The sequence below is a fragment of the Gavialis gangeticus genome, unplaced genomic scaffold (genome assembly GCF_001723915.1).
Source record: "Gavialis gangeticus isolate Ggan-Ray unplaced genomic scaffold, GavGan_comp1, whole genome shotgun sequence".
In the NCBI taxonomy this organism is placed as follows: domain Eukaryota; kingdom Metazoa; phylum Chordata; order Crocodylia; family Gavialidae; genus Gavialis; species Gavialis gangeticus.
In genome coordinates this window covers 141,874,354-141,886,844 of record NW_017729025.1, presented here as the reverse complement: position 1 = coordinate 141,886,844, position 12,491 = coordinate 141,874,354, and the positions used below count along the sequence as shown (strand labels likewise).

The window sequence follows — 12,491 nt, the reverse complement described above, 5'->3', positions numbered from 1 at the left end:
TCCAGCCCCCCCGACCCCTTACCGGCACTGGAGCCCTGGTGCTGAACATGCGGCCTGGCCTGCCGTGTGTTTCAGCACCAGGGCAAGGGACCAACCACAGAGTTGCTCTGGCAGCCAAAGCATCTCCGCAGAGGACCCAGCCTCTGGTTGCCTCAGAACACGGTCTGGGACCATGCCCTGCTCCGCTTTTTTTAGTTTTCAGTTTATTTAGACCCCTGGATATCCAGGAAGTCTAATTTTCTCCCCGTGCTGAATATTTTTCATTCCCGCACATGCCTCTTGCCCTGCCTCAAAGTGGTTTGAGGCGGAGCAAGAGGCACATGCACGCTCGTCTGGACGCGCCCATTGAGTTCAAACAACTAACCAAAGGTTGCAGTGGAAGCCTATGATAGAACTAGGATGGAACCCAAATCTTATGAGGTTTAGGCCACTATCTTAAGGACAAAACTTTACTTTCTCTCTTAGTGGGCATATCTACATGTACATTTAGGCATGCCTAAATTGAATGTGCATTAGCTTAATGTACATTTAGGCAGTTTAGGAGCACGTCTACATGTGCATGCATTAAAAGTGCATTAACACCATGTGCGTGGACTGATGTGGGACTAATGTTAGTCCCAAGTTTGTCCATACACAGCATTAATGCGTCTTAACACGTTTACACGTGCTTTTGCAGGTATCAAATTTAGGCATGAATAGCCTAAGGTTGCCATTTTTAAGGCTCATTAAAGGTGCACACATGTAAACACACAACCTTAATGCACCTTAAATTGGGCTAAAGTGCCTTAAGTTGGCATTTGTAGACACACCCAGTTTGGAATGGAAAAAAAACAATAATCAGGGATCTGCAGTATTTGGGTCTGTTGCCTTTAAATTCCTTAACTGTAACACCAATAATTTCCCATTCTTTGAGGCTGCAAACCCTGCCTCTTCTAAGAAGTGATTGAAAGGAGACCCCATTACAAAAACCTTTCACCCTTTTCCTCTTTCCTTTATTATTTTCCACCAAATAATTGCCAACAATAGGCTGCCAGTTGACTCTGGTCTTAGACTGCCATTTTTACTGTAATCATGGCAGTCATTATTTGAAATGTTACTGAGCTGAGGACATGCCAGTTGTGGTATAAATGCAATCAACTGCACCAAAGCAGTACCAGTAAAAGCAGATGTTGCACTGCTTTCTGGCAGTGAAATGCAATGTATAATCCAATTATATATTCCCACAGTGATTTGATGGATGTTGAGTATGTCTGCACAAGCTACTGACTGCAGTAGCCCAGTTTTAGTGCGCAGTAGCATTGTGTGGCAAAAACCATGACACGACCCTACTGCATTATAATATTAAGCTACTGCACAGTAGCATCACAAAAAAGGCACTCACTGGCACTACTGAACAGTAACTCAGGTTACTGAGCATTTATTTAGTACTTGTTTATATGAACACTAAATAAATGCACAGACTGTGCATTAGTGCCTTGTGTAAGCATGCCTGCTGTGTATTTTAATAGTTCTGTGTATAAACTAAATTAGCAGCCACTACATTTCTACTTAAGTAAAATAAACCTTGATAAGTGTATTTTTTTCCTATTCTAAGCATAGAAAATACCATGGAAAAATTCAATAATAGCATATATTATCATGTGTTATACTGAAACTATATTTGATCACTGTTAATTTTAGTTATGTCTAAATACCATTGCTGGTTTTCCTTCACAGTTTTTATGAATGCAGCAATACCAATTGCAGCTGTACTTACAGTAAGTATTAACTTTTTTTTAATAGAAATATATTACATTCTACTTCTGCCCAATTTTTAAGCAGTGATTAGTGAATTCCAAACTAAGTTGTTGCAAATAAAGCAGCAGTAAAAAAACAGAAATACCAGATTTTTCTTGTGGTAGTGCTGGAGTGTTAGAGCAATGTTGACCTGTGGAAGTCCAGGAAATATGTGAGAGGCAAGGATTTATTTTATTGGGCCAATGTAAAACAAGACAAATGAGGTTTGAGAGAGATTTAGACAAGCTTTCTGGTGTCTGAAGAAGGGTGCCTTGTACATGAAAGCTTGTCTAAATGGCTTCCAACCCTGATTCCTTTGTTTTCTTTTAATTTAAAAAGGAATATGTAAGGTGGGGGTTGGCAATATCTTGCAGTGAGGGGCTGCTTTGACAGAGCTTAGGCTTGAGAGTGGGCAACATGGAAGCAACCCACATCATTGGAGCTGGATCCAGAGCCACAGTCATCATCGCTACTTCTGAGCTCCTGACTCGATTGAGTCTGCTAGAGTGTAGCAATTGCCGCACTCCAGCAGCCTCTTGCATCTTGTGGATCAGCATCCCTGCACTTTAAAAATGACAGCAGAGACTCTTGAACTAAAGCTCATTGAACGCCGCCGTTTTTAAGCACTGTGATGCTGATACATGAGACATGGTGGTGCTTTAATTAGAACGGCCCTTGAAGCCACTCTAGTCAAAGTGCTGCCTTCCTGCTCTGGGAACATATGTAAAAGTGCCCTTAATGTGCATTAAAGGTAATGCACATTAAAGCACACATATAGACACACCCCACTATCCCTATCTTGATACCACCAATGAAGCTGAATGGGTGCTACTACAATGGTGAGAAATTTTAAGCTCAACATAAACCAGGACAAAGAAGGAGAAAGTCCTTAATAATTTGCAGCTGAAGGAAGGAATAAATACTGAGCTAATATAATAACTGCAGGGAAACAGAACAGTGGAGTTTGTAAAAGAGTGGATTCAAAGCCACGTAAAGACCTCAGAATATGGTTTGCTATATTTGTGATTGTAGATGTGAAAGGGATGCAAAAAGCCTCCCCAATTTTTTCATCCATGTTTCATCCAAACATGCTTGTAGCCCTGTGCTCAGGACACTGGGACTGTCCTTTCTTGGGATAGGGAATAATCCCTGCTCCAAGTTCTTGATGAAAGGCTCTGAGAGGGATTGTACTTCTGGGACATAATCCCTCTTTTAGCTCATAAGCAAGTGGGGCAGGTCCAAACTATCCCTCTGTGGGTGGAAACAGACAACACCTTTGATGGCATCACAGAGTGAAAGCAAACAGATATCTGTACCTTCTGTCACATCATAAATGCTCATATTTGTGGCTGTGACAGAAAATAGTAATAAATTGGGCTGCTTTATTGTGGCCCACATCCATTTGTTTATGGCAGGAGAGCACTGGCTGCCCATGTTGAAGTGTGAAGCTGCCCATGGTCTCTACCACTCCAAGGAAGGGATTCTGCCAGCTTGAGGGGCCTGGTCTTGCATACCCCAGGAATTCCTGGGTAGGATTGGACCCCTCAAGCCTGGGGAGCGCCTCCCTTACTTTCCCTACTTGCCCACATGCCTCCCCTCCAGGGATGTGCCTGTGTAAGTTGGGAAGGTTGGAAATTTGGGGGCATGTCTGCAAGTGGCAGTTCCCTACTTGCAGACACATGCCCAAGTCAGCAGTGATACTCACAGGGAAATTGCTCTGCAGGAGATTTCCCTATGTGCACCTGCATGTGCAGAGAGGGGAACTCCCATAGGCAGGCCCCTTTTCAGAGGGATTTCGGCATGCTCCCAAGCCTGCGGTAGGATTTCCTCTGACATGCTTGCAAGGGTGGAGGTGGGAACCCTATAGGAGCTCCTGCATCTGTGCTTGCAGGCCCCTCTTCCCAACATGAGGATGCAGCATCCAGGGAGATGAGATCAACTGTGCTGCACCAAATATCACAGCACAGCACAGCAGATCACACTCCACCTATGATGACTGTTTCCAGTAACAGGGACCTGTGGCTAAATGCTGTGATCCTTTAGTGTCCCTCAGGTGATTGCAAAGACATTGTTGGCTAACGGATGAATGGAATTACAGCTCCTAAGACTAAAAGATATATCTTCTTGTGTAAATGCTTTATGTTTAACTCATTGTAACACATGTGTAATGACTGCCTGGAGGAGTACTGCTGTCCTTGGTTGTACAGCCAGTCCTCAGACTTACGACACAACTAGTTCCTGAAGACCACGTCTTAAGTCGAAACGTAACTCGGAACTGATTTTCCCATAGGAATCAATGTTATAAATGGGGGATTGGTTCCTGAATCAAGGCCCAATACCCTATTTTCACCTAAAATAACTCAGAATTTTGTACTCAATCAATTATAGATGAGTAATATAACTACATTCATGTATTTATATTGTAAATAGCAATCATATTGATTTGGAAGGACTTCTTTGAGGAGTCTTGGCTGCAGGTTTTTCTGGAGTCTTGTCTGGTTTCTTAAAGAAAGTGTCCAATGAAGTTTGAACAGATGTTCTCCAGGGAGATGGGTGACACAGCGAACTTGTTCGCTGGGATGGCGTCACATCAGATCAAGTGTTGTAAAGTTGAAACTGATGTCAGGAAGTTGAAACAGGGTGTCAATTTATAAACATCGTAAGTGCAAAACGTTGGAACTCGAAACATTGTAAGTCAAGGACTGCTTTGTGATGGAGCAGCTTTAGTGCTCCATCACTTTAAAGGCTGGAGCAGGCAGCCACCAGGTGGCTGATTGCGGTGGCCATTTTCAGACATCGTCCAGAAAGGCAGCAGTTGGGGTTGAGCAGCCAAGGAAGCAACATCAGGCTGAGTTGCTCTTGGAACATCTGGAGGTAAGGAGCTGTGAGGAAGGCTTGGAGGCTCCTGGTCTTAGGCATGACCTGAAACTGCACCTTGCCGGGGAAGGGTGACTGGGTAGAGCTGCCTGTGTTATCACCTGGGTATCTCCCCAGAAATGCCAGGCCAGTTACCTCCCCGATGAAAGGTGTGGAGGGGTGCCTAAAAACTCCAGCCCCCACATCCCTGGTGGGTTCAATCTGTACAGGGGGAGCCCAGGCTCATGGGTGTCCTGAAGCAGGGCCCAGGTTGGGGGAGGGACCTGGAGCAGTGCCCAGGCTCATCGTGGGTCCTGTGCTCACGGAGACCCTGAGAGGGGGCCAGGCACAGCTGTGGCCATCTGAGCCTCACAGGGTGCAATACCCTAGGGTAGAGGGTCAGGTAGGGCTATGGCCACTTGAGCTGGATGGGGTGGCAGACCTCAGTGGAGCCTCAGTGAGAGGGCGGTGTGGGGTTGTAAGACCCTAGGGCCAGGCATGGCTGTGGCCACCCGAGCTCCAAGGGTTTTATGACCCCAGTAGAGCCCAGTGAGGGGGCCAAGGGCTTGGAGCCCAGTGTGTGTTTGTTTCCTTGTATGTGTTTGTGTGCAAACCACTGGTGGAAACATCTGCAAGGCATGAGACACGTAAGGGGTGGTTGGAGCATGTAAACAACCATTACAACTGAGGCATTCGAAGGGTAGCCTCCCACCTGTTTAACATACTAATTATTTAACAACAAGGTGTGGCAAGCGAGCCAGGCGGGCAGTTTGCTTAGAGACAAGGGTGTGCCAGAGCTAACATCAGGTCTGGAAGGTGCCCTTGTCACATGTCTGTACAGTGTTCCCTAATTATATATAAGGTTGCTATTGCAGTAATTGGAAAGGTGAACTATGTTGTCTGTTTTCTTGTTTAAGACTGAGGCCTGTCTGTCATCATTGTCTCTATAGACATTTGTGGTCCATGCCCACCTGACTAAAGATGATGATGAGTTCTCTCCACAAGTGGCCTTTGCTTCACTCTCCCTCTTTCACATTCTTGTCACTCCCTTGTTCCTGCTGTCCAGTGTGGTTAGATCTACGGTCAAAGCATTAGTCAGGTAAGAAGTGTTGAATGAACTTCCCCCTGAACTTACCTTTATTGTTTAGTCCCAAAATGTACACTTCAGAACTAATGCTGTGATTATTCCTTGCCATTAGTTATAAACTTCTTTCTAAACTCTTGCATTAAATGTTGTCTCTTGCTGTACTATCTCTGCATCAATATCTCAGATGGTGAGAAAGGGTACAGCTCCACTGATGTCTTTTGTTAACTGAACTTAATGGAGTGATACTAATCAGCCTGACACTGTATCCATTTTCACAGCAGAAAATTTGGGCTTGTGCATTTTGACCCTTGTTTTAACTCACTGGTGGTGAAACTGCAAGTATACATTTTTATCTGCTAATAAACTGCCATCATTGTCCTTGGGAAAAATTTTGTTGTATAAAATGAATAGCAAGATGGTGTTACAATGTATTCTGTGCTGCACGCTGAGAGTGTACATAAGTAAGTATGCTTGCTGGTAGACAGAAACAGAAGATGAAGTGAAAGCTCACCTAAGGTGCTTTTTTGTTGTTGTGTAGTTTAGTTTTTTTAAGCAGTCATACATTCCCCTCCATCATAAAATTTTTTGGAAGTGAAAAAATGATCAGCACATGGGCTTCACTGTGTATCACTTGGGCTGTATTGCCCCCTCTCCCCCACATTCCTATGGCTAAGTTAACTGGCAAATTAGGTTTTTAACTCTATAATAGAAAACTAAAAATACACTGTCCAAGTCAAGGGTGGGGGGGGACTAATGAATAAATTTTCAGTCTGAACCAACTGAACTTCCTTTTCATAATGAATGTGCTAAGCAAGTATACAACAATAGTACTAATAGATTAATGTTTGGTGCTTAGTCTGACAAAACTCCCATTCATTTTAATGAGCAATTTGTCTGAATAAGGACACCATGTTTATCTCAGTAATTTGTCTACAAAACACTTTGCAAACATTAACTAATACTTATAGTTTTACCTTCTTATATAATTATGTATGGTTGTCTAAATCCTCATGTAAACTGTCAGCCAGACTTTGGTCTGTGCCTCATCTACTTTGTGCCACTCTGGCCATACATAAGGGATGCAAACAGGGATCTGGGCATGCTTCCAGTGTGTATAGTCAATGTAGTCAAACCTATTCCTACCCCTTTCTAGAGCTTGTAGAATAGAAGCGCTGGAAGATGGTGCTCTCTGGCCAACATAGCAGCCCCTAGAGGACCATTACTGGTTGATTGGCTGGGGTTGTGGCTAATTATTCATAGGTTTATGGAAAATAGCCTTTGCAGCCTGTCACCCTATCACCTGCATGTAGCACTTATTTGGACACAGTGTAAGGATTTGGTTGTAACATTTTTCATGATTTGTAGCATTGACTGCGGAGTCCATTTATGCATAGCTTATTCAAAGACGGCTACTACCAGTGACAGCCAGCCTTGTGCTGTTCTTGTTAGTGGTCCCTTGTGCTATTAAGTGGTTTTCTTCTTCCAACCAATTTGTGGTCTGCCTGTTTGCTATGTAGATAGGACTACCTGGCTCACACTATGTAACCAGGTGGGCAGGTCCTCTTCCTTCCTAGTTGCCTGGGTAGGAGAGCATCCCAGAATGCACTGTTTTGTATTGGGCCCTTTTGCTTGATGAAGTGTGGTCAGAGGATGGCCTAGATATTTTCAACCCATGCACATGCATGCATTGTTAGGTATCAAAGTAGATGAGGATGCATAAATATAATTGGTACAAGTCTGATTTTGTGCCAAGAGGGCATATCTCAACTGAGGGTTTTTTTAATTGTGCCCTGCTGTTTCACCTGCCTGATAATGAATGGCTAATCAATAAGATTAGAAAGAGGTAACTTAACCTGATAAAGCTGAACAAACATACATGGAAAGATGTAGTTTAATGGGTAAACTTTCCAATCAAGTGAGGCAGAATATGTTCCAGAAATTGGAGCAGCCCAGAAGGAACACTAACTGGGTGATGTGGCTTTGCACCCTTGTCATTTTGCAATTCTTGGCTTGTTAACATTATCCAGAACATTTAATATGGGAAGGTGTACGGGACAATATATCCTCACAGAGAAACTTGTCGACATCTTTAATTCTTCAGGTTGTGTCCACATGCAAAGCAACAGAGTGGATAGTCATTGACATTGTCAAAGCAAATGGCAGTTACATTTTTACTAGTTTTAGCCCAGATAAAAAAGAGCTTCATTTGTGAAAAGAACCAAAATGAGCCTTTGTTCCAAGTATGACCCCAAAACCTCCCAGGTTCTATGGCCATGGACTCCGGAAAATAAATTACCCTTCAGAGAAGGAGGATCACTAGGAAGGTGATAAATTCAGAAGGATCTTTTGGAAAGTATTTTAATCTGAGTGGTGCTAGTGATATAAAAATAAAACCAAGCAGCTGATTGATTTACTTCTTAAAGGTGAAGACTTCAAGGGCAAAGGATGTAGTATACATTTTTCTCTCCAGTGAAGGGAGGGTGTCCAGTAGCAAGCAAGTGGATTTGATTTTGGAGTGGTATTAATATGAAACCACTTGTGTGTCCAGCTTTGCAAATAACAACTATAGTCTAATCAGTGTTTCCATTCTGATGGTTTAAAATAAGATCCCTAGTGGAGATAACCAGAATCCTAGAAACTATTGAGTTCATCTTGTGAAACTGCTATGTCCATCAGAGCTCTGCAACACATATATATTTAAGTCTAGAATGGCATTTTAACTCTATTGCCTCTTGGGATGTGAGTCATCATCTTAACAGAGCATTTTCTCTCAATATTGAGCTGTCATGTTTGCACAGCATGCACAACAACATCCTAGGACAAGTAAAATATTTTAAGAGCTTAAGAGCTTCTTAAGAGCTTGTATTATCTTGGCAACTAGAAGACTTTCCTTGTGCTCTGAAGAAACCACTAACATTCAGAGTACCCCATCTTGGTGCAAATTCTGAGGGGCCTGATTATAACAGTTGTATGGGACTATGGCAGGGAAGGGGAACCTGAATGCATTCTTTACTTACTCTTACTAGTGGAGCTGAAGAAGACCATTTCATATCTGAAGACCCATTTTTCACAGGAGCACTGGAACTGCAGGCCCCAAGGGTGTCAGGGAGAAGGCTAGACCATACTCCTCACTTGGCCCCACTGCATCAGTCTTCAGAGCCAGCCAACCTTGCTAAGGAAGCAGGCAGCATTATTTTAAAGGCTGATATAGCCAAATGAGTTCCTCTGCCTACCAGGCGACCTTAAGAAGGATTATGCTTAATCTTTCCTTGACTTTTCCTCAGAGCATGAGAGTGAAGTTCCACCCCGGCCTCTACTCACAATGGTCCACAGTCTGACCCATCAGAAACAAATTTTTCACTAGATAATTTAGTACACCCAACCTGAAAGACAGGTTGTTTTTTCTAGTATATTATCCAACCTACACGTAAAGGTCTCTCGTGACATGTCTCCCATCTCCTCCCTTGCTCTGATAGACCTCCCCCTTGAGAAACTTTTCCTGTATTAATAGCTACAGCCTAAATCCTTTTGTCCCATCTTAGATTGTTAGTCTCCCTTTTTAGGTTTTGAATTCTTTAGATGTGTGTCTATTTCTGGGCCAGATTTAATCCCTGGCTGACCCTGGCACAGGGCTTGTGACAACAGGAAAGTTCTATGGTACAAATAAGTGCTGGTCCAAGTACCCCACAACCATGTCTTAACTGGGGACAGAGCAGGCAATGCTGATCATATGAGAATATGTCCAAGGCAACATCCATGCTTAAATGATTTTTAGTCAAATTTAGTAACAGCCTTATTAGAAAGAGTGACCTTAATATCACCTTTACACAAAAATCATCCCCTTCTGTGATGTTAATGGGTCTTCTCATGCAAGACCTCTAAGATTCTTAAAGGGAACTAAGCTTCTGTCTGAAGAGAAATCCCCTGTAGAAGAGGCTAAACTGGAATACTCCCTGCATTTCCTACCTGGCATTCCCTTAGTCATACTGGCCCACCGAGGTATAGTTTGTATCTTTCTATAGCTGTGGTTCTCAACCTTTCTAGACTCAAGGTGCCCCTTGGAAAATGTCAGCTCTTAGCTTTCACTCATTTTTTGACTATGAAAAAATAATAGAGCAAGTCTCCTGTTACAAGGAACTCAGCAAACCACAATAAGTTGGAATGTTTTTGACACTATGGATTCCTATTTGAAATCTCTGGATTTATCTTGTGAATGATGCGTAGGTGTTTCCACACTTAACCATACTAATATTTTGTGGCAGCCTGCAGCACATTACCCCACAGTGCTATAGCACCCTGGTGAGAAGCACTGCCCTACACCAATACGGTGCAGTCAGCCTATTTTCCTATAACCTGCTGCCATTTAGTAGAGGTATAAGTATTTAATTCTGTTCCTCAAGTATGGTCATCCTGTTAGTGCCTGCCATTTGGACACTTTGAATTTGTTGTGCCTATTTCATACTGAGTTGTGCAGGGCCAAACGTTTTATTCTACGGAATTGATTTGCCTGTTACCTCCAGAGATTACATGGATGCTTTAAGAACGTGCTTACATGCAAAACTAGCATCAAGGGCTGTTAAATGAGAAGGTAATAGCATTCTACCAAATTAAATGTTAGCTGTTTGGGGTCTACTTTGTACTTCTCTGGTGCTGGTCTATAGGATGGGTTCCTTTTATAATTTCATTTGTTCATCAGTTCTGCCTCTTTAAACACACTCAACCTTACTGCCACTCCACAGATCACAGGTTGTACTACAGTGACTAAATTAATCCCTAAAGCAGATACATTGGATGAATTTGGCCCACTGAAAATAGAAATGACTCCCTCAAGACCCTAATGCCTTGTCAGTTTGTTCATTAGGACTAATTATATGGTACTTTAAATGACATTAATTTTTCTGTTTCTTTCTAGGGTTTCAAATTGAGCCATGAGTAGTGTTAATTGCTATGCCCTTGTTATACCTGAAGAAGTATTTTATCATAATTTCTCTCTAGTAAACATTGAAGGTGTAGGAAGAGGAAGGGAGCCAAGAAGTATCTGAAATAACTGTTAAAAAGGCCCTAACCATAGAAAAGAAAAGTGCACCTTTTTCAGTTTTATGGTGTAAGAATCTCTTGCTCTTATAGGGGTCTGTGCCAAAAACGAAGCAAGCTTAAACTACCCAGCAGACTGAACTGCTGAGGCACTGCAGTGGGTATCCTCAATCTAATGAACATTGCCCTCAACATAACAAAATAATTTTGCATTCAGCCTCATCCCTTTTTCTTTCCTTTCAGTGTGCAGAAGTTGAGCGAATTTTTGGCAAGTGAAGAAATTGGAGAAGAACATGATAAATGTTCAGAACAAAGAAATGCAGTCAATCACAGCAAATACCAGGCAGTTGTAAGTAGGAAATGTTCATCTGTATACCAAGTGGCTGGACCAATTTGTTCCCATTGTAAATTTTTTACACTCCAGATCACTCCAGATAACATACTGCAATAGCAGAAATCCATATTAATACCCTATATTCCATACAGATCATAACATTATTGTTTTTATTTGACACTCTCTCCTGGTCCCACCACCCATCACCATGTATTTCTGTCTTCCTGATTTTGCACAGCCCCTCAAAGTTGTTAACCGTAAGAGGCCTGCCAGAGAGGACTGGAACAATTACAGCTCTTGCATGAGAAGACCCGTTAACATCACAGAAGGGGATGATTTTTGTGTAAAGGTGATATTAAGGTCACTCTTTCTAATAATGCTGTTACTAAATTTGACTAAAAATCCTTTAAGCACCTACAGTGGGGTTCCAAGTCCAGTCTAGGGATGTCAGACATCTCATTCCACTCCAAGGAAACTAAAGCCAAAGGGTAGTTTTCCCTGTTGTTTCCTCGGGAAAATGTTTATTTTAGGAAAGGAACAGATTTCTTTTCTGAATTTTCAATGTTTTATGACTGTGTATGTACCATTTACATTTTTTCTTAGCTGTTCCATCTTTCCAGAGTTTCTGAATAAGTAGCCCTGATCTCAGTACAAAAATATCCAGCTTCTCCAAAGAAAGAATTAGAATTGCTGAACCAGAACTTCATTTTAAAGATTGATGTTCCTGACTTACTATCGAAATGTCTGGCAATAGCAAATATCGATGGCTGTTGTAATGATGGCAGTATCTGTTCAGCCTGTTTTGCTATTGCATGACTGTCCCTGACACAACAAAGGATAAACCATTTTATTCCAGAGCAAAGTGCAGTCATTCAGTTGTCCATGACCACTGTCCCAGGATGAATCCTAAAAAGGTTCACAGGCAAGAAGTACTAACAGTTTATCCTGGGACCTTGCAAACTACATCTGAATGGTAGTCCTGGGATTGCATCATTGAATCCATAGCAGAAAAGTGGCAGAGCATTCATCTGCTCACTAAAACCAGACTAGAAAAGTGATGTGTGTACACATCAATCCTGGGATACTTTTGTTGCAGGACAAATGTGGGCACAACTTGTCCAGGGACAAATACAATATCTTTTCCTAGCCAAAGTGAGGAACATCTTTGCCAATTCATGTATTACTGATGGTACCCTGGTAGGGCAACTGATTAGCAAATTTTTAACTCTGAGAAGACCCCAGTCTTGGCTCAACTCTTGGGTAAAATGACATTGGTTAGTGTGATTTCAGATCCCATTAAAATGGAACAGACTGGCAGAGAGATAAGGAGGAAATCTGAGGGAGCCTTTATTGGAGAATAGCAGCAGGTAGTCCTGAGCCAGTACTGTCTCTGCAGCAGTAGTA

General features: G+C 42.4%; 1 protein-coding gene across 3 annotated transcripts in view; it reads left to right on the top strand.

Annotated features, from left to right (window-relative positions):
• The window catches only part of ABCC8 (ATP binding cassette subfamily C member 8), a 194,658-nt gene that overhangs the window by 107,172 nt on the left and 74,995 nt on the right, over window positions 1–12,491 (top strand). For 2 of the 3 annotated variants that reach the window (XM_019519666.1, XM_019519665.1), the window contains exons 11-14: window positions 1,717–1,757; window positions 5,583–5,731; window positions 10,997–11,102; window positions 11,326–11,436. In XM_019519666.1, the coding sequence (XP_019375211.1) occupies window positions 1,717–1,757; window positions 5,583–5,731; window positions 10,997–11,102; window positions 11,326–11,436 (407 nt within the window). The remainder of the gene's footprint in view (window positions 1–1,716; window positions 1,758–5,582; window positions 5,732–10,996; window positions 11,103–11,325; window positions 11,437–12,491) is intronic. The other variant, XM_019519667.1, reaches the window with a different exon arrangement.